General features: G+C 41.0%; 3 protein-coding genes and 2 non-coding genes across 5 annotated transcripts; 2 read left to right on the top strand and 3 right to left on the bottom strand.

The window, feature by feature from the left end:
- Positions 1 to 540: 540 nt before the first annotated feature.
- On the top strand, positions 541 to 9,300 carry LOC102709927 (kinesin-like protein KIN-14K). Its single transcript, XM_006654599.3, has 21 exons — positions 541 to 855; positions 1,287 to 1,441; positions 1,536 to 1,649; positions 3,460 to 3,685; positions 4,128 to 4,225; positions 4,311 to 4,394; positions 4,476 to 4,553; positions 4,635 to 4,727; positions 4,820 to 4,849; positions 5,102 to 5,443; positions 5,520 to 5,601; positions 5,692 to 5,787; positions 5,866 to 6,045; positions 6,120 to 6,226; positions 6,321 to 6,496; positions 6,597 to 6,761; positions 6,844 to 7,097; positions 7,187 to 7,350; positions 8,019 to 8,398; positions 8,567 to 8,664; positions 8,959 to 9,300. Exons 1-21 carry the CDS (start codon positions 816 to 818, stop codon positions 9,030 to 9,032), a joined length of 3,036 nt encoding a protein of 1,011 aa, XP_006654662.2. The 5' UTR covers positions 541 to 815; the 3' UTR covers positions 9,033 to 9,300.
- A 530-nt stretch (positions 9,301 to 9,830) lies between these two features.
- On the bottom strand, positions 9,831 to 9,903 carry TRNAF-GAA. The gene has a single exon. It is a non-coding gene; the product is annotated as a tRNA-Phe (tRNA).
- Positions 9,904 to 10,790: 887 nt separating this feature from the next.
- On the bottom strand, positions 10,791 to 14,194 carry LOC102709646 (E3 ubiquitin-protein ligase APD2-like). Its single transcript, XM_040524518.1, has 10 exons — positions 14,076 to 14,194; positions 13,864 to 13,976; positions 13,653 to 13,781; positions 13,175 to 13,277; positions 12,982 to 13,056; positions 12,809 to 12,891; positions 11,997 to 12,140; positions 11,796 to 11,868; positions 11,257 to 11,587; positions 10,791 to 11,162 (listed from the first exon to the last, which is right to left on the bottom strand). Exons 1-10 carry the CDS (start codon positions 14,128 to 14,130, stop codon positions 11,087 to 11,089), a joined length of 1,182 nt encoding a protein of 393 aa, XP_040380452.1. The 5' UTR covers positions 14,131 to 14,194; the 3' UTR covers positions 10,791 to 11,086.
- TRNAK-CUU lies at positions 10,969 to 11,041 on the top strand. Its single transcript has one exon. It is a non-coding gene; the product is annotated as a tRNA-Lys (tRNA).
- A 5,917-nt stretch (positions 14,195 to 20,111) lies between the features above and the next one.
- LOC102704149 lies at positions 20,112 to 21,553 on the bottom strand. The gene has a single exon (XM_040524341.1). It carries the CDS (start codon positions 21,443 to 21,445, stop codon positions 20,501 to 20,503), a length of 945 nt encoding a protein of 314 aa, XP_040380275.1. The 5' UTR covers positions 21,446 to 21,553; the 3' UTR covers positions 20,112 to 20,500.
- Between the last annotated feature and the right edge of the window lie 304 nt (positions 21,554 to 21,857).

Raw genomic sequence — 21,857 nt, 5'->3', positions numbered from 1 at the left:
TATTGTTTACAAATTCAAATTTATAAGTTGTTATATCTTTCGAATGAGTGAGTAATTTTTTTTTGTCACAAACCAACTTTGTAGCCAAAAGAAAGTATTTTTGAGACCGGGATAGCAGTAAACGAGTACTAAAAAAGACCTCCAATCTTATTTTGGTATAGTTTCTGCAGCGTCAAGTTATTTCAAAATAAGTTCATCTTCGCAGTATATTGTTCATCTTAAAATAATCTCTCTTTAAACAATTATTGTATGGGAGTTTATAAAATTACGGAATAAATTAGAGTTTATAAAATTATGGAACAAATACATTGGAACCAGATAAAGTAAAATAAAATCACATTAAAATTGTGGCATATATTTTACGTAGTTCTCTTTGCTTTTTTAATTATATATATACATGAAATGGATGAAAGATAAAGTTGTTCCAAGGCAGGGAGGAGGGAGCAGTAAACTTCTGCAGACTCAATTTGACGGTAACGGTGACGGGACTACGAGAGCGCAACTTACGCGAACAAAAGATTCAAAACGAAAATAAGAACTCACACAATGATTAAAAATTAAAAAAAAAACTCGCGGCGTCGCGTCCGCGAGAAAACAAACAAACCAAACCAAAACCAAAAAGCGAAACCCAGAGGACAAAGCGCGGCCGGCCGCACCGCGCAGCACGACGCCGACGAGGAGGCGGAGCAAAACCCCAGCCAACCCCCCCGCATTGCCCCGAAGCCGTCCGAGCCGGCCCGACCCGAGCTCGAATCCGCCCAATCTCGCCGGCGGCGGCCTCGATCTGCCGTGCGGGGCGGTCCGGGCGGCGAGGAATGGGGAGCGTGGACGGAGATTTCGAGGGGCTCCACGCAGGTGAGGCGCTGATCCGAATGCTCTCGGGAGTTTGAATTCTAGCCCTAGCTGCTCGAGGTTTGGGTTGCTGTGAGTTTTTTTTTTTTTTTTTTGGTGGTGATTTTGGGGGGTTAAATAAGTGGCGAATGGGTGGTCCGCAATAGGCAAAATCGTTTTTTTTCCTTAGCTGTGATTTAGTGTTGTTGGAGTTGGAATCCAGCTCAGCGACCTCAGTGTCTCATGCATGTTCTTAACCTTTGCTTCTAGCAATCACCACCAGCCCAGCCCAGCTATTTTTTCAGCTCTGGTTTAGTGTTTGAGGTTTGCGGGTGACCTCACTGTCTGGATCTCGATATTTGAATTTTTCTGTTTCCATAGTATCAATCCATTGTTGTTCCCGGAGAGCTCAATTTCTCCCACTTGCTTTGCATGATGGTGCAAAAACGTTGCAGCTGATCGGCGTGCTGAAGTGATTGAGTGGCTCAATGCCTTACTCCCGGAGTACTGTTTACCACCGGACTCATCGGATGGCGAGTTGCGGGAACTGCTCAGTGATGGCACGGTCTTGTGTCATATCGTGGAAACACTCATTCCTGGTGTTCTCGAGGTATGCTTCTTCTGGGATTCAGGGATTTTAATTTTTTTGTTGAACTTTGGAGATGTGTGATGTAGATGCACTGAATGTGAATGTTTCTGTTTAGGGGTCATTGGGCACTTATGCGTTGTCAGATCAACAGTCGGGCCATGTGAAGAAGTTCCTCTCAGTGGTTGCTGACATGGGGTTGCCAGGCTTCAATGTTAAAGATCTTGAGGAGGTGAGGTTGGCCTTATCATATGTAAAGTAGCTCGTTCGCAGGAATGGGTTCTGAAAGGCAAATGGTTGGTATTAGTTTCTTAAATCTTGGATGCTAACCTTGTGATAGCCAATATAATGCTGGTTGGCCTTGTTGATCATAGTTTTGCATCGCTAACATGTTTTAGTCATATATGCACATATAAGTAGAACTATATTTTTCTAAGGTTTTTCATCCTTTCCATTATAAATAGCCTGTAATGTTGCACATTTGCACGATTATAACCATCATATTATATAAAATGTAAGCATATAGGAGTGGCAATCCATCTCTCTTGAGCTTCTCATTGCCTGTGAAAACATTGGTCAAATAAAAATGGATGAGTGACATTACACTGATAACAACAAATAATTAATCATTTATTGCAAGCTATACATCTGTATGAGTTGCCACAATGCCACCTTATAACCATCTTTGCCCTGCATGATCCCCTTATCTTCCCCTTATTTTCCGTTGGTGTGCACACGTTGCAGCCTATGCACATACATTTTGTAGTTTCTAAAGGAATTAGTTTAAGTTTATTTTAAATTCATTAAACCTATAGGAAAGTTTTTTGTTATGAGACTATCTTCAAAATTCATGCAACTGTGACCACCTATCGGGAAAGAATACGCATATTGTTGTATCAGTTCTTTTTGTCAAACACATTAACAACCAATTGCTAGAAATAAAATTAATCACATGAACATATGGTTTTCGTTTTGGCAAATGGACTGGGCCTTCGACTTTTTAATAGGTCCAGATTGTTGGCTAGATGAAAGGGTGGCAGTCGGTGATTAGGGTTAGGGTTTGGGTTTGCTCTTCCTCTCTCCAAGGTCAAGTGAGCTGCTACCATCCTGCTCTCTGAAGCCACCTGACCACCATTGCCCCCATTGCCTGACTGAGATGCCATTGTTATCATAATATGCTACATATGCAGTCCCCCATTGTCACATTTGTACACCACTGGTGTAAATATGTACTTTGAATGTTTTGAAACTCTCCATAAATCTTTACTAAAGGATGACGATTTACTTGTAAAATAGTTTCTACTAAAGCTGCAAATCAAAAAATTATATGTACACACACAACCTTATTTCTTTGTTTCTAGAAACCTCCTTATTTTTCTGCCATCCTTCTAGTAGCTTCATCTGTGGAAACCTCATGAATGAGTTTTTTTTATCAACCATCTGATCAAACGGTCAAGATTAATTCACTCCCTTTTGTCTCCTAGTGAATCCGACGGCTAAAATTCATTAGATTATCTTCTAGTAGCTTCATCTCTGGAAATCTCAGGAATGATTTTCTTTTACCAACCATTTGATTCAATGGACAAGATTAATTTACTCTCTTTTGTCTCCTAGTGAATCTGATGGCTAAATTTTGTTAGATGATGTGGTACATTGTTGTTGTATTTTGAGTAAGAACTTTCACTTGTGTAGATATGTGAGAAATAAGAGGATGGCCTCATAATATCATTGCCTAGCTGTAATTGCACTACAGTAATAACTCAAATTCTGTGAAGTTAAATTGCTGAATGCTAGCAAAGGAGGTTTGATATTAGTTCTAGATTTATACTCCGCTGGATGCTGTTATCTAGGAAGCAATTCGACAAAACAGATTGACATCATCTGGTTGTACCTTATGGAATGACATGCTATTTAAATACTCGGAGTTAGTGAAAACATGCAATCATCAGAGCAAATCCCCTGATTTTACTATCTGTGGATGTAAGATGCTTTTTCAAAGTTTCTGATTGCTTCTGTTAACTCTCGTAACTTGACCATGGCAGGGTTCAATGTCTGGGGTAGTGGACTGCCTATTGGTTCTGAGGGAAAGTGTGAGCTCTGGATTATGTGATGATACTTCCAAGGCTCCTTTGAGGAAAAAATGGCGAGTTCCAGAGATTGGTGAACCTCTAGGTCCGGGTGTAGCACAAGGGAATACATCCCCTGGAGAGGACAAGAGGAATGGCCTTCCAGATCCTAAGTCCCAGCAGAAAACTCCTATCTTTAATGGTATGCACATTGCTGGTTGCCTGGTCATTTTGGCGCATAGCTTAAAAAGATTAGCTGAACTACATATTTACCTTTTGAATCTATATAATTCTGTGCTATACAGTTAAGTGTCAAAAGGAAATTAACATGGGCTACTTGTGACTTGGCCATGTTGTGTGGGGTCAATAAGTTACTGGTTCGAGTTGTAGATTAGACAATTATGTTCAAAACTTAGATTCTCAGTGGACATGCAAACTTCCTGAGGAAGTTAACTTCGATCATGGTAGTACTTCGGTTCTTACATTCAACATGGTTTCCATTTTCCAAACTCCAAATTATAACATTATTGTTAACATGTCTGCTTGATGCAAGTTGCAACTCAAGCTATTGTTTATAATCTATATTTGGGCCGCTACTGTTCCTTATCTTTAGTTTATGATAGCTTGTTATATATATGCTGCAGGACAAAAGCTTCGTGAGATTTTCCAATTAAAACGTGGATCGTATGCTGATCTTCCAGCTGCCAAGATTTCAGAAATGATGCATTCTAACAGTTTAGATGTAATTTTCCATTGTTTGCGCTTGTTGAATTGTTCTATTTTGCTGCTTGCTATCCCTTCTCCTAATAGTGATTACCTTCTCACAGAATGCACCAACTCAATCCCTTCTTAGTGTTGTTAATGGCATTCTGGACGAAAGCATTGAAAGAAAAAAGGGAGAAATACCACATGTATGTCCATCTTTATGAATTGCATGTTCTCATTTTCATTGGTATTTTTTAAATCTAATAATTTTTTCCACCTTACCTCAGCGTGTAGTCTACCTATTGAGGAAAGTAGTTCAAGAGATTGAGCGCCGTCTTTGTATTCAAGCAGAGCACATAAGAAGTGTAAGAGAGTTTTTTTCTTCCTGAAGCCTGTTTTTCTTTTAGCTAATAAATTCAACTCATGAATCATGTCTCTTGTTACAGCAAAATATGATCATTAAGACAAGGGAAGATAAATACCGTTCAAAAATCAAAGCACTTGAAATGTTAGTAAATGGGACAAATGAAGAAAACCAGGTAAATGCCCAGTATTCTCATTGTTACAACAAGTTATGATATTCTAGTAGTTTTTCCCTTTAATGATGACATTGTGAACTCTCGTTCTTCAGATGGCAACAAACCGGCTTCAGATAATTAAGGTTAGCCCAACACTGAAAAGATTCAATTTCCTACATTTAAAGTGCCTTCCTATCTTTACTTAAAAAATATTGTTTACCTTAACAATATTGTAAGCATGTTAAAGAAATGAAGTATCAACTATATAATATTTGACCATATATTATTACTGCAAGGAGATATTGGATGTTAATTTTGGTATCGCTTGTACCAGTATAAGTTATGGCAGCTGTTAGTAATAAGGATTATATGATAACATATTTTTGTTCATGCAGGAAGAGAAGTCAAAAATTGAAGAGAAACAGAAACTTGGCGAGCAAGATGTTGCTCGGTTAATGAAAGAAAAAGAATATGCTGAAAGCACAATAGTTAGCCTTAAGAAAGAGATGGACGTCATGACTAGCATGCACGAACAACAACTTCAGAAAATAGAAATAAATGCGAAGCAAATGGAAGAGCATTTAGCTACCAAAATTAAGGAGGTTGAGTTTCTTTTAGGTCAATCAAACAAAAAAATTGAAGAAGTTGAGGCTGCTTCCCAGTTAAAATCACAACTGTGGAACAAGAAGGAGGGAATTTTTCAGAATTACATAAATAGTCAACAATTATATGTCAAGGTTTGTTTATCTTTTCATTGCTCTTATTTTCTTTTCTTTTTCATTTTATTTATAGATCATTGCCTGAAAACGACAGGATTTAAGGATATCATCACGATCTATAAGAAATGAGATGCATGCCCTTAAAATGGAGTTAAGAGATGAAATGTCCAATTTTGGTATGTGTTGTTACATTTCTTTGTGTTTTATAAACTATAAAGTACAAATTTACTTGTATATTTTACACTTTGTTGCTTAAACTGGTGCAGGGTCTGGTTTAACATGTTTGGTTGATGCTGCTGAAAACTATCACAAAGTTCTTGCTGAAAATCAGAAATTGTTCAATGAAGTCCAAGAATTAAAAGGTTGTTCCCTGCTCAAATTTTATTTTAGCTTCAGAATGCGCTTATTGATGTCCATTTCAAATATCTGCCTCTTTTTAGGTAATATAAGGGTGTATTGTCGTGTAAGACCATTTCTTCCTGGTCAAGATAAAAAATCAACCACAGTTGATTACATTGGTGAAAATGGTGAGCTTTTGATCTCAAATCCGTTTAAACAAGGAAAGGATGGGCATCGGATGTTCAAGTTTAACAAGGTGTTTAGTCCATTTGCTTCTCAAGGTATATATTTGTTATAATGAAATGTAAGCTTATTATGTGTAAATAAATTTCTAACACCCCTCTTCAATTTACAGCTGAGGTTTTCTCAGACATTCAACCACTGATTCGATCAGTTCTCGATGGATTCAATGTGTGTATTTTTGCTTATGGTCAGACTGGTTCAGGAAAAACTTACACAATGGTACCAGCTTTTATCGGTTTTGTACTGGTTCAGCATGATGCTATGCTACTAACTTTTGATTACTTATATCCTATTCCAATAATTTTGTTTTTAGAGTGGACCCAGCACATCAAAACAAGATTGGGGTGTCAACTACAGGGCTTTAAATGATCTATTTGATATCTCACTAAGTAGGAGCAATGCTTTCTCTTATGAGGTGGGAGTTCAGATGGTTGAGATATACAATGAACAAGTGCGGGATCTTCTATCAAATGATATTGCACAGAAACGATATCCTCTTTCCTACTTATATTTCATTTTAATTATATTGTTTGTATCAATGTTTTTAGTTTGTAAGAGAATGATCGTGTTTTCTTTAACATAAAGAAACACTTGGCATATGGAACACCTCTCAACCTAATGGACTTGTCGTCCCAGATGCAAGCTTACACCCAGTTAAATCAACATCAGATGTTTTAGACTTGATGGAAATTGGACAGGCAAATAGAGCTGTTGGTTCAACAGCTCTTAATGAAAGGAGCAGTCGGTCTCATAGGTTAGGTGACTGATAACTGAAGTTAAACGATATCTTTGTGTTCCCAATATGATTTTATTTTGAAACTTGTTATTCTGTGCAGTATTCTGACCGTACATGTTCGAGGGGTGGATGTGAAGAATGGATCCACCTCTAGAGGATGCTTACATCTTATTGACCTTGCTGGGAGTGAAAGGGTTGAGCGGTCTGAAGCAACCGGAGATAGATTAAAAGAGGCTCAACACATTAATAAATCACTTTCTGCTTTGGGTGATGTGATTTTTGCTTTGGCACAGAAGAACGCTCATGTGCCATACAGGAACAGCAAGCTAACACAAGTTCTTCAAAGCTCTTTAGGTAATCAATTATTTACTTGTTGATAAATCATGCACGCGGAGTTAGATTTGTGGTTTTTGTACCTATAGCATCAAAATAATCTCTTGCAGGTGGACAAGCAAAGACACTAATGTTTGTTCAAATAAATCCTGATGTTGAGTCATATTCAGAGACTATAAGCACTCTAAAGTTTGCCGAAAGGGTTTCTGGAGTTGAGTTAGGTGCTGCAAGAAGTAATAAAGAGGGAAAGGATATAAAAGATCTGCTGGAACAGGTTATTGCCTTTTATCTTCTGTCTGAGTTATCATTAACTGAAATCTCTTTGATTTGGTTTTTCTTAATTGCTGAACTATTTAGTTATAGGAAGAGAAGGTGGGTGATGAGGACTTACGTTATGTGTAAATTTAATTTTCATGTTCATGCAATAAGTTTTCTTTCAAATACTAAAAGTAATTTCTAATTCAACTTGGAGCTCACTGCTGTTACTTTACTCAAAGGCATGGCTGTTGTTATTTATTCAAAAATTCTACAGAGTCAGCAGTAAAACGGCAGCAATTTCCTGTCTATTCCTGAACAAATATTCACCCAATAGTAGATACAAGTCAGTAGTTACCATCAAAGAGAGTAGGTCTGAAACCAGTGCCACAAACCCTTCAGATGCTGGGTTGGGAATTAAGATACAGAAACTTGTTGCAATCAACCTTTTTTAGTTTATTATGAAAAAATAAAAGCGAAGCAAAATGGTGACTCACGTTGATGATGTTCTATGTAAATGATTTAAGTCTATATGATGCTAATGGTATAAATTTCTAGTTTGAACTTGTGTTGATGGTTTGTGCTTGCCAATGATACACATTACTGTTATAATAGCAATTCCTTCTTTTTACTATAAATATTCTGTTATCTCACCTTGAAAAATCACTATTTACATATTTTGTCCAGGTCGTGTCTTTGAAAGACACAATTGTACGGAAAGATACGGAAATTGAGCAGCTCCAACTCATGAAAGATAAAGTCAAATCACCAAGTTTTGCAGTTGACATGAATGGTGTTAACATTCCAAAATATTCTAACTCTGATCTGGGATCAGCATCATCGATCACAACAAACCAACAGAACCAACTATCAGATTCTCAGAGTTATGCTGAGGTGAATAGAGATGGACATACTTCACCCACCGACATTGCACCAACATGCTTGGATGAAGCAGATTTTGAGGACAATGCATCTGAAGATGGTTTCTCAAGAGAAACCGACTACCCTATTGGCGCTGCTAGCGTTTTCCCAAATTCCTGCTCAGATAGAACTGCTGATACCTCCAAGTACTCTCTCATTTTCCTATATCATTTACACCAAACAAACTTGCAACTATTAATTGTTCTCTCACTACATTTACTCTTTTGCTATAATATTGTCCTATTATTTATGCATCATTAACTATTCATCTCGTGCTGAAGATGCACTAATTTGGTACCTCCCAATGATTGCAGTCGGAGATCATCACAAATAGCTCGACTCAGTCTCGCAAAGAATGGACAATCAACAACGTCCAGACCAAAACCAAAGGATACTGCTTTGAAGACTCCAAGTATGTGCTATAAACCACTAATTTACTTCAACAGATTGTTCGCCATTACTTTACTGCATACACAGTTTTAGTACATGCACTTGCTAAACATTTTCTTGGTTTACAAAAAATAAATGGTAAACTTTTGTGCAAAGAATCATGCTGCTCCGTGCAAATAATTTCATATATAATCTCGACATTTGGTGGTTATTATTGTAACACCTTGAAACTTAGTGCACTGTCCAAATAGTTTACATACCTGTATGATGTGATTGATTATCCCTGGTTATTAGTGAGAAAAATTTTGGTTATCAGATCAAACGAGAGTTCAATCAAGCCAGTCGATAGGAGGTTCTTCACTCAGGGCATCTAAAAGGTGGCAGAAGTAGAGCGCGCTTCAGTTGTATTCTGTATGTCCAAAATGTGAAAATAGGCCAAGTAGCTGTAGGAGACAATGTACTTGTAAGTTGTAACCGGTAACTCTAGAGATGTGAGAACATTCTTCTGACAAAGAATGAGCAGCTGATGACTCATCCTTTGCTCATACAGATCAAATATCCAGAAATGAATCGGTCTGTGTTCCATGTCTCCCCTGTACTTCGATATTGGCATGCTTACTGCTTAACTGGAATCAAACGTTTGCAATTTTGGAAGAAACACTGCATTCTATTTTTCAGAAGTTTTGACCAGTCTGACGTAGGAGCATGCTTTGATTCTTTTCGCAAGCCAATGTTAAGGGAAGAGAGCCACTTTGGCTATCCGCCGATGTCAGTGAATGCTTGCCCCCCTTCCTAAACAAGTCTTCCTCTATTGTCCTCTTGGTTTAGCTACGCAAAGATGAGCAAAGAAACATGCTCTGAATTTGAGTAACAGATCAGGTCTGAAAAGAAAGTGCAGCTAATTCCAATGCAAAGAGTTAAAAAAAAAAGCTACGCAAGGATGAGCAATGAAAAGTGCAGCTAATTCCAATGAAAAGAGTTAAAAAAAAAAGGATGAGCAAAGAAAAGTGTAGCTAATTCCAATGCAAAGAGTAAAAAAAAATGCAAAGAGTAAAAAAAAAAGAATTTGGGTTTGCAATACATATTCGAATTCAAACAAAAAAATGAATTTGGGTGAAAAAAAAAGGAATTTGGGTTTGCAATACATATTCGAATTCAAACAAAAAAATGAATTTGGGTGAAAAAAAATGCGGTGAGCGTGGATCGAACACGCGACCTTCAGATCTTCAGTCTGACGATCTCCCAGCTGAGCTATCTCCGCAATTTGTTCTAATACTTCAACCCCACATTAGAACCTTTATGACATCTAATTTCCTAAGCCGATTGAAAACTATTGTAAATTACTTCTCTATAAAAACATGTTTTACAACTTGAAAACTTGAAAAAATAGTTCATATTAAAATATTTAGATTTAATTTTACCTTGCTATATAGCTATATTGAAAGTTGTATTTTGAGAACTATGCACGCAACATCATATTTTTCATGATAGACACAGGTAAAGTAAATTCCACAATTATAAAGACAAAACATGTTGAATTTTAGAAATGAGAATATGTATTGCTACTGACAATTGATTGATTTTGGAATTGTTATATAGAAACATGAGTACTACAAAATGTCATTGCATATTTTTCCAGGTAATTTACCGTCTTGAAGAGACACCATATTTTTAGTGTAAAAAATTAGTGTACAAAATATCATGTATTAGAATTTTACACTAAAAATTTAGTACATACAAGTACTCTACAATAAAAAAGCCTTCTAAAAAAATTTAACTATCGTCGTTATACATATACTCCATTAACACGTCATAGAAAGTACATTTTCCACGAAAATTATATCTTAGACTAGGGAGTGATTCTGTGCTTCATATATTGGCTCCGTTCGAAGCAGACCTTTGCAAAAGCTGATTAGCAACATGGAAAATAGTAAACGTAATTAGTATATGATTAATTAAGTATTATTTATTAAAAATTTGAAAAATAAATTTATTTGATCTTCTAAAATAATTTTTATATAAAAAATTTTCGTGCGAAATATATCATTTAGTAGTTTAAAAAACATACTAACGAAAAACGAGGAGTAACGAGCTGAAACGAACGCAGCCATTCAAGGTGGGTAAAATAGACTTTTGTGTGCGTGTGAGGTTAACGAAGTGCATTTCATATCAGGCTAGTCCAACGCTCCCAAAAGAAAATCCTGTGTGCATGTATGCCATAGAATTCCTGTTTGCCACAATTAGTACAGCTATACAATTTCCATATAAATATATTCGCAACCTTTTAATACTATTGTATTCCTATTATGCAATGCCTGAACACTAAGCCCGTCTAGCTCAGTCGGTAGAGCGCAAGGCTCTTAACCTTGTGGTCGTGGGTTCGAGCCCCACGGTGGGCGTTCCATTTTTTTTCCCTCTTCCGTTTCTCCGTCGATCGAGAGTTCTCAGACGGTGAAGATCCTCCTCACTTTCCTCAGCTTCCTCCGGCACAGCGGGCAGCTCCCGTCCTCCTCCGCCACCCTGCATCCAGTCCAATCCACGCACGTCGACGCCGCAATTTTTACATATAAAGATTATCGTGCACGATGTGAGTTCGAGATGGATCATCCCCTACCTCGTGCCGCACGAATGGCAGGTGGCGGAGTGGCCGCAGGGGAGGAAGAAGCAGTCCCTCCGCGCGTCGCAGCACACCACGCAGAGGTGCCGGCCCTCGCCGCCGCCGCCGCGGCCGCCGCCTTCCTCCACGTCGTCGTCGTCTTCCCCGTCGCCGTCGTGCGACGCGGAGTCGTACGACGACCCCAGGCTCTCGCTGTCTTCCTCTTTGCTCGCCGGCGACAGCAGCGGGGCTCTCGTACTGCCTGCGCCGCCGCCGCTGTCTCCATGCCGGGGAGCGAACAGTATGCTCACAATTTCGTACAGGATCAGCAGCGCAACAGCCAACATAGCTGCACTAGAGAGATTCAGCTTGCAATCGATATTACGATTTTTTTTCGAACGCGCAAAAGATTTGCACGTCAATATATTAACAGTAAAGAATACTGTAACACGACGTCCAGAAGTCAGGCTTTAGGCGCACAGACCCAAGAAAACAAAAACAGAGCGACAATTAATTTGAGAGGTTTTCTTTTTTGCATATGATTATTAGGTTAGTACCTAATCCGATGAGGTACACTATCCAACGAGGTCCATATGACAGATTCAGATATTGATCATCAGAATTCAGTCCCTGGTCGAAAGCAATTAAGCAATTATTATGGATTGGACTAGTCACTAGTGCATCTAGCTAAAGTGAACATCGTGTTATCAATGACAACAAGCTGAATGTGACCATGAGAAGAAGCTTTTTTTTGTCACCTCTTTGGGGCCAGATGATAGAACCACAACATTTCGTCCTAAAAATGGTAGTTTGTATGTGCAGAGAGAGTTGCTCGGTGAGCACGCATAATCTGCTGCAGTGGTGTTGTAGAACAAGGTCTTGATTCTGAATTCCAGTACAACCTGCCAGATGAAACCTGTAAGAAGGTTGGTGATGGGGGAAACTCTTTTAAACCCTCTATGAGAATGTCATTCTCGTTGGCATGTTATCTATAATTATAAAAAATATAAAAAACTTAACAAAATATATTAATATATGTTATATCGCTACACCAACGTACAAGATTAAGTTTAACTTCTGCAAATTGCAACAAAATAGACTGAGCATATGCACAACAATTGGAGTTTAACATGTTATTTTTTTTGGAGCGATGTTATATATTAATCTATCTTGTCATATTTTTTAAAAACAATTATAACTATTTGGATGACATGCAAAAATAAAAATTTAATATTTTTGTTACAAATGTCAAATTTTAACATGTACGTTTGTAGAGTGAGATATCACATATTAATCTATCTTGTTATTATTTTAAAAAACAACTATTTGGATGATATGGAAAAATTAGGATTTGTTATTATGCTATAATATATAGATGTTGAATTTTATATGTATGTTTGTGGAGTGATATATCACATATTAATCTATTTTGTCATATTTTTTAAAGAAAAATATAAATATTTATGCGTAAAAATGAGGAGACAACCCTCGATAGATTAGAATCTATTTCCGCTGATGATGCCACAAAACATTATGGAAGTTCATATCGCTCTTGACATGACTAAGTTACCGTTATATCCTGATTGTTTAAGTTTTCCAAGGCAATGTAGTACTCAGACGAGAGATTGATAGTCTGCTTGATTGTTCCATTTCCTGTGATCACACATCCTAAATGCATTTAGTATATATATGGATTCTCCTTGGGTAATGAAGCTGATTCTTAATCAACGAGACAATGCTTACCGCGCACCAGGTGCCATAATAATGTGGTGTTATTTGCTGATGGCTTATCAGTCCATTGCATGAAGTTTTTTTTGCCTATGGCACCAGGGTTTTAATGGCATGTTAAAATTGCAGCAAGAGCTTCACATCCTTCACCCCCCCCCCCCCCCCCCCCATAAAAAAACATTTACTCATATATCTGAATCTTTCTTACCTCGTGCAATGATCATGCAGATTGGATGAGGCGATTCAGTTTCACTCCTGACGCTGTAAGCTACTTCTATTTCAGATCCTCTGTTAAGGAAATATGCCCATTCCTGCAGTACCAACACGCAGTAATCTTAACCTTCATTTTTTTTTTTATATTTATACTTATAAATCAAAAATATAAACGATTCAAAAAGAATAAGTCAATATATAAAATTTAAAACTTAAAGTTGGTGTTTCTCTTAGAGTTTTTCACCATAGTTTATAGTTTATTTTTTAGTCTATGCTTTTATATCGATAAGAATACATATATAAAATATTTACCCATTTTAATCATTAATAAGTAGTTTGGCTAGCAACAAATCTGAACATCTGATACAAGCGTAAAACGTGCGGAGTGACTAACACTGCCCTGAAGCCTGAAAGTAATGACATGTTCCTGGGTTGGGTTCAGAGTTTCAGACACAAGTGATAACGTGCAGTACCCTGTGAGAATTGGCAGGTACGATGGCGCAGCGAGCCTCCGACCACGCGGCTGGAACGGCGAGAGGCGGAGCAGCAGTCAACCCGTAGAACACCAACCCGTTCTCCGGCGACCCTCCCTCCATCCTCGCCTGCAAGTGCGAGTGCACGCGCATCAAACACTCTTCCGGGCTCCGGCCTGGCTCATGCAGAATCGAGCTACACGGCGCTCACCTCGATGTCCTCCACAAAGAACGAGTTCGTCTCCACCAGCCTCGAGCAACCGGATCCGACGACGACTAGCTCCGGCGAGCCGTAGTAGTACCCCAGCATCAACGCCACCGGTGCTGCTCCATCAATGCAAAGGATCAATGCGAGTTAGAGCTCATTTGTCGTCGACCGAGATGATCTTGAGTTCTTGGCCAGAGTAGAGGTGAGCAACTGACCTATGAAACAGAAGGCGAGTAGGGTGACAAAGCAGAGCGCCGCCGCCGCCGCCATGACTGCAAGTCTGTACCCGTCACGGCGGTAGACACGGGAGAGACGACGCGTTCGAGAAGCTGTGAATTCCGAAGAGGAGCACGGCCGCGGGGAATTTGGGGGAACTGGTGTCTTAGCTGATGTCTCCTGGTTCGGTGGCGGGCTCGTGCTCCAGCTACCATTCCGGCTAAGCCGAAAGAAACCGAGCGGTTGTTGGTTGGAACAGAATCACAGGAGGGTGACTCGATCCGAGGCGTTAGCGTCGCAAGAATATATACATGGGATGGCGTTGAAAGCGGGACATGTAGGTATCGAGTGGCCGGCCGTGGCATCTCCGGTGGCTCGCCGGAGCTCGACCGCGACGGCTGCCACACGGCCTTCAGCTGGGCTTGAACGGGAGAAGACGACTAGACTTGGGCCGGAACCGTCGGTTCTTGGGCCACTCTTTTCAAGACAGAGGTGAAATTTTACCTACATGCACAGGCTGACAGGCTCTTCGACCGCCGGACTCACGGGTGGCCGAGGCACGAGAGCCCTGAAGCCTGCTAATGGTTTGTAATTCAATCCAAATTCACTTCCCTCTTTACAAAACAGTTTACCAAGCCAACTCACATCAACTATCCTTCGTTAGAATCCAATCCAACTTTGATTTTAATCCAATTCACACCAAACCATTTGGTTAAAATGGATCTAATCCACTCTAACTCCACTCTATCACCCATTTAGTATGTATATACTCGGATCTAAAATTTTAAAACTCGCGTTTACACTATAGAAATTTATCGAATTTGATTAAAATTTAGTAAAATGATTTATTATGTATAAGAGCAATTTTGTACAAATTTTGATCAATTTTTACATGTGGGTCCTACATATGTCTACTTTCTCCTCCATTGGTTATAGAGTAAATTTCACTTTAGGCCATGTTTTATGACCTAAGTTGCATATTGGACTAGGTGCTAGGTAAGCTTTTCACCTCAAACCAGGTTTAACCACCAAATTTGGCACATTGAACCAGTGGACCACATGGCAGGGTCTGAAATGTTCTTCTATCATCAACCCCCCTATGCATCTGAATCAGTCTCCGGCCCATTGCCATTTCATCATGTTGGTGAGCTCGGGCTCATCCTCTCCCGTCCAACTGCACACGAGTTCATGGCCTCCCCTGTGCTCGAGCTCAAGCTCAATCGGTTGTGTGGCCATCTGAACTTCCTGTCTTGAACTCATGAACTCATTGATGGTCAGTGCCAGCACGAGGAATGATTGCATAGACAGTGAGGAAATGGTCAAGCTCATGCTCTGGCATCAATGGTGGAGAACGGTGAGAGGAAAAGGACCAACCTAGTCCAATGTGAATCAATTTGAAAAGAAACCTGGTTCTAAGTGAAAGCATGAAGGGGAGCATGGTCCATTATGCAACTTAGGTAAATAATACTAGTCCATCATGTAATTCACTCTTGGTTATATAAAGTATCTATTTATCCTCCACGGGCCAAATTCATTTAGAACATAAAATCACCAAACCAAATCCAGTCCATACCAATCCATTTGTCTCTATAACCCAATTCGATCCAAATCATTTAAAATAGCAATTCATTTGCACTTAACCAAAGACGGTTCAAATTAAAAACCAACACATTTAATCTATTTTCATCCAACCCATTAGCAGCCCTAGCCCTAAGTCGCGGCTCGTCGACTCGCCGGAGCTCATCGGACCGATATTGATTTCGGCCGCTACAACACACAACTGTTGGGCATTATTGGGTGGTCGTACACCAGAACAAGGAAGTAGATTGAGCGTGAAGTACTGAGCCTAAAAGCCCCTGGTTTTCCTCCCCTCCGTCGATGAATTATTAGGGTCTGTTTGGGGAACTTCAGATTATAAGAAGTAATTGTTTGGTAGACAGTTTCTGAGAATCTAGAAAAGCTCTGAAACCCAACTTCTCCAGCTTTTGGCTTCTTAGTTCATTTTCCAGAATATGTAAGTATAGATTTTCAGAACTTGTAGACCGTTTGGGGCAACTTCTGGCAGAAGCAGCTTTGGAAAAAGCTGCAGCTAGGAGAAGCTCCCTAGATAGGCTCTTCAGCTGAGGCACACAGAGGCATTCCATTTCGATTCCGAATGTTTTTCATCTATATAATTTTTATTAAAAATTTACAAATGCATATCTCGTTCGAATATTTTCACTTCTAGATTTATAACGTGCAGCAAGTGTATTATTATTAAAAAAGCACTCTCAACTCCTAGATTATATATCCAAGATAGCAACCGGCCATTGGTCCCACGGACGACCAATAATGATGGTGATATTTATATGTGGCGCCCATAACATTATACTAATGGATAATTTATTCGATATATTGGGACATATAGGGGTGGCAACTTCCTTCGCCAGGACCCGCCCCAAGGGAACGTGGGTAGGCTGATTTTTCCGGAGATTTGGGACTGGGCTCGGTCTCGGATGAGGAAGAGTGTACACCAGTGGGTCATCCAGGGCTCAGGGGAGGTGTATTAGACCTTATGATCCAGTAAATTCTAGATAAAAAAAATTCCAATTCACATCTAACTCTAACCATATATAAGTGAAATCCTAAAAAAAAACATAACCTAACAACTGCCTCTTTGGCAACAGCTGCATTGCGGCGGCGGCGTGGTGAGCAAAACTACAGTGAGGCACGATGAGCTGCAGTCGGGAACCGGTCAGGGTCAGAGTATCCCCAATAACTCATCTAAATTTGGTCATCTATATTTTTATTTGGATGATTATTTAAAACACTTTCATCCTTTATATCCCCTTGTACTCCAGCAGATCATCTATATATGACATCCTCTATATCTATTTAGAGGATTGGAGAGAGAACATCTAAATATAGAGTTTCTCTCCTAATATGGATGACATCCAAAAATAAATGATTAAATAGATGTTCTGCTGGAACTGAACTTTTACTCTTTATCCTCTATTTCTAAAATGAAGGATAGGATGGATGAGCTGCTGGGATGCTCTCGGGGCCTCGGCAGGTCAGGGCCGGAGGAATTTTTGCCTCGCAACTCGTGTGGGGGCCAGGACCGGGTGCCAACTTCGGGGGTCGGGGGAGGTAAGTTTTGATAGTGGATGATTTATACCGTTAATTTTACGGACGACCCTTTTAACGCTCACTGGCTGGCTGGATTATTTATTTGGTATTTTTAGAAATGTAATTAGCAAGAAAAAAAATGTATTTCACTCGAAAGTATGAACACGCCTGGATGCGGGCTAAACCGTTTCATTGCAGCCGTGAGCCCGTGACGGCTCCTCTCCACCTTTTCCAGGTACAAATAAATCCGTCAAATGCCGGCCTTGTGCCAGTGCGTCGTTGGACGGCAACCCCTGAAAGCAACGCCAACGCCGCCGCCGACACCGACACCGCCGTGCAACTGCGCGATCGATCGGAGCGCGAGGCAGTGAAACCCTCCCATCCCGCCACCTCGCAGCTGCACCTGCACCGGCTCGCGCGGCCCTCCGGCCTCGCCCCACCCCCCTCAACCATCGCTTTCCCCTCATCAATTCGCTTTTCGCGTCTCGCTCGCCCAATGCAAGCAACGCAACGCGCCGCGACGCACGCGGCACGCGAACCCAAACTACTGGCCGCGCGCTGCGTGCGCCCCCCCGCACCGGTCGATCGAGCACACGGCCGAAAACCGCTCGGACATCGCGACACCGCGCGACGAGAGCGATCAGCCGGTGACGCTCTGAAAACGGGTTAGGGTTCGTGGCTGGAATCGCACACAGGGGAGATCCCAATCAATGCACGCACGATTCTTCCTCAGTTCTCTGATCTCTCCTGCTGCCGCCGCCACAGCCACAGGATCCTTGGCTCCGTCCATGGAGCTAGCCAGCCCACAAATCTTTACCTGCACGGCTGCACCGTTGCTGCACGCGCAACAATTCGTGAGGATTTCACACGAATTGGAATTGCAGCGCGTGCTTTGGACCGATCATTTGTGCGACGATCCTCCGGCTGAACCTGTCATGTCTAGCCTACGTACAATTGTCCTGCACAAGTAACAACTAGCAAGAGCTTTGAGACTATAATTAACAATGATTAGTCAAGGGCAATAATTCGAGTGACACTAATTCCGTTTCGTTGATGCGCGGCAGTGAGTGGCTAGCGATTTGCTCGAAGTAAATGCGAGGCAATTGATGGGATCCTTCGTCCTGTGGTCCTAGCTGAAGAAAAGGGTTCGTGCTGTTTGCTTGTGGCAGCTGTGAGCACTGTAGGTCCGAGAGAACAATCATAGGTAAATTGTCTGCTTCATGCATGATAACTCGTGAATTATGAAATTTTGATCGATGTGAACGGGAAAAAAATGATTGTTACCAACTTGGAAGTCGTTCATAGCTGATATCTACACGGCCCAGAATTGCAGTGTCAGGTTTTGATGTGCTTCTTGACGAAATATTTAGATGATGTTTGTAGATTGGAATTACTTGAGCTAAATAATAATCGATCAATACTGGAAAATGTGCAGAAGATAGATCACAGTTGATAACGATAATTATATACAGAATGATATACCGTCTTGCTTCTGCAGTTTCAGACGAGTTTTTTCTCTATGCGATATCTTGAAAGCAAAAGCAACAGCCTCATTCAAACGGTGAAAGTTAAGCAGACGATATTCAGCGAAGCTGTCAATTCCATCATTTCTTCAGCATGGGGGCAAACTAATAGTGCCGTGAACTTTCAGCTCGCCCCAATGGGAATTAGCCGAAATTCCACTGTGATTGCACATAGTTATATTAAAATCTATTTTAAATTAGAATTATATTTTATATACAACTCTTGATTGTAGTTTTATAAATAGAACTGTATTCAGTAAACACTATAGTGAATTGATAATCAATCTCCATGGTTAAAATATGAGCCCACTACATTTGAATTATGTAAACCATCCTCTTTTTTTAATTAACATGGTAATTTCCAAATCTCTCAGAGTGAATATAGTGGCTCTTTAACCTTCAATAGGCAGGAAGCCAGTCATAGAGGAAACTCTTTTTAGCACACGAATGAATATCCACCCATATGCTTACATGTCATCTAAATATTCATTAAAAATATAAAAAATTAACAAGATAGATTATAAATTATATCACTTCAGAAACATACATGTTTAAATTCAACTTCTACAAATTGTACCAAAAAAACTAAAACTAGTATACACACATTCATAGTTATTTTTAATAACATGTAGAAGTCAAATTTGAACTTTGTATATTTGTGAAATAATATAACTCATATTAATCTATCTTGTTAAACTTTTTTATATATGTTTATGACTATGCAAGAAATGAATGTACATCTAACCGTGTGTTAAAAAACTGCATCTACTCGTAGAGTCATAGTTGCATCAGTAACGCAATGATTGCTAGGGCATATCGAAATTACCAAGACATTGTGTATATTTTCATCGAAAAATTGACAAGAGTAGAATCTCACGTGCTAATAATTATTCCCTTTCGTTTACAAAAATATATGTTTCAACTTTCAAACGGGTAGGAAAATACAGCGTTATCTCTTTTGATTTGTGTAGATCAAACCCCCAAAAGAAGTTTATTTTAATTGGTGATACAATAATTAAAGCCAAATAATATCACAAAAATGGGGAAGGATGTATGTTCAACAGTTCAAGATGATAGCCACCCTGATATATCTATCTAGTTTTCCTTATCAGTTATCACTTCTGGTAAGCTACCAACAACATCTCCTTTTTTTTAAGAGTATGCTACTAGAAAACATGCACCTTCGATAGTTTGAGGTATTTTTATGTATACAGTACTAATCCTTTCTCATTTTCTCACCACTATTTGTGGTTAAGTCTTGACGGAAGTGTCAGTGCAAAATTTGCAGGGACAATTGGGCAAACGCAACGTATTCTATACGCATTTGCACCAATTAAAAAGACAAGTAATCTGGGGCATACACTTCGCTGTGACGCTGTCCTCTTCGGTTTGATGTTACCGCGCTGAAAACATCGAAATTTATAGGTGACAATTGACCTGATGACCACATTGAATTTCTTAATACAGTTGTACCGGCAAGGAGAGCTGAACAAGTTCAGAAAAAGCTTGAAATTCTCCCTAAACTTCTACTGGGAAGTGTGGCACAGAGTTCAGGAAAATCTTGAAATTCTTTCTGCAGTTCTACCGTGAGTGTGTAGCAAGTTCAGGAAATGTTTACTCTCGAAATATATATCAAAATCAAATATACCACCAACTCGATCACACTTGTATCAAGAAATAAGAGGGAAAAGATTGAAGGATGTGCACAATTTTTTATCTCTATGTATGTACTACTCTGCAATAATCCATGAATTCATGGACTAATCACGTGAGGCCGTACTGATCCGTACTGATTATCTAACCAAGAAGTACGTGCTGCGCTCCTTGGCGGCGGCGCGCTGCTGCTGCATGCGCAACTCCTCGTGGAACCACATGATGAACTCGTCGGCGCGCCTGTCCACCACGCCGAGCCTCCCCTCGTCGTCGTCGTCGTCGCCGCCGCCCTCCTCCCACGCCGGGAACGGCGAGTCCGTGATCCGCACCTGCCGCGGCGCCGGCAGCACCACCGCCGGCAAGGCGACCACGCCGCCGTCCTCGTCGTCGATGTCCGTCACCTCGGCGGCGGCTTCCTCCTTCACGTCCATCAGCTCGAACAGCCTTGACACCGTGGCGGCCGAGCCGTACGTCTCCGCGGCGGAACGGTCGTGCCCCAGCCCCGCCCCCGCGCCGTTCTGCAGGCGCAGCTGGCTGCGGCGCTGCGCGCGGCGGCGCTTGTGCAGCGGCGTGCTGCTGCAGCTGAACTCGACCTCGCGGGGACGGTACTGGTACTGCGACACGGCGGCGGAGGGGTCCATGGACCGGCACGAGATCGAGGACAGGCCGGAGGCGCTCCCCGACGCGCTGCTGCTGCGGCGGCGGCGGCCAGAACCGGCGCCGGCGCCGTGCGCGCCGCGGCCGCCGCGCGGGTACGGGTGCACCGCGGCGGCCGGGTCCATGGACCTGCACGACATCGTCGACGACAGGTACGTCAGCAACGCCGGGTGCTCCCGGAGGTCGTCAAGGCCATGGCCGTTTTGATGATGGCGACCACCGCCATGCCCCCTGGAGGACATCATCTGGTGCAGGTGGACGCCGAGCGCGGCGAGCTTGGGCTGGTGCTTGCCGAGCCCCTTGACGAGGACGAGATAGACGGCGCGCGTCACCCGCCACAGCTTCTTGGCGCTCTCGGTCGCCGCCTGCCTCTCCTGATGATGCTGGCAACCACCGGACTCCACTGCCGCCTGCTCGCCACTGCTCATCTCGATCGAAAAACAAGAAAAAACTGCCCCTTTTCTCGTTTTGGAAAATTCCAGCGATCTCAGCTGCGATCTTGGACCAGTACTACTCCTCTCCCCTCGATGTTCTTCCCAACCAATGAGAGGCTTATTCAGAGAGGAGACGAGAGGGAGAGGTATTTAAAGGGGGGAGCAGTGAGATGGCCAAATCACTAGCTGGGCATTCATGGCAAGGAGAATTATTGGTGTACGTATTGTCTTCGTATTGTGCCTTTCGTGTTTCAGACACATGCCTGTTTCTTATGACGCGTTTAGTTTGTTGATCAGTGATTACTTGGTGCTGGTTTTCTCTCGAGCTAAAAGGTTATATATATATATATATATATATATATATATATATATATATATATATATATATATATATATATATATATAT

Source organism: Oryza brachyantha, chromosome 5, assembly GCF_000231095.2.
Source record: "Oryza brachyantha chromosome 5, ObraRS2, whole genome shotgun sequence".
NCBI lineage: Eukaryota > Viridiplantae > Streptophyta > Magnoliopsida > Poales > Poaceae > Oryza > Oryza brachyantha.
The sequence above is the reverse complement of the archived record's forward strand: the minus strand, read 5'-3'. Positions and strand labels throughout refer to the sequence as shown.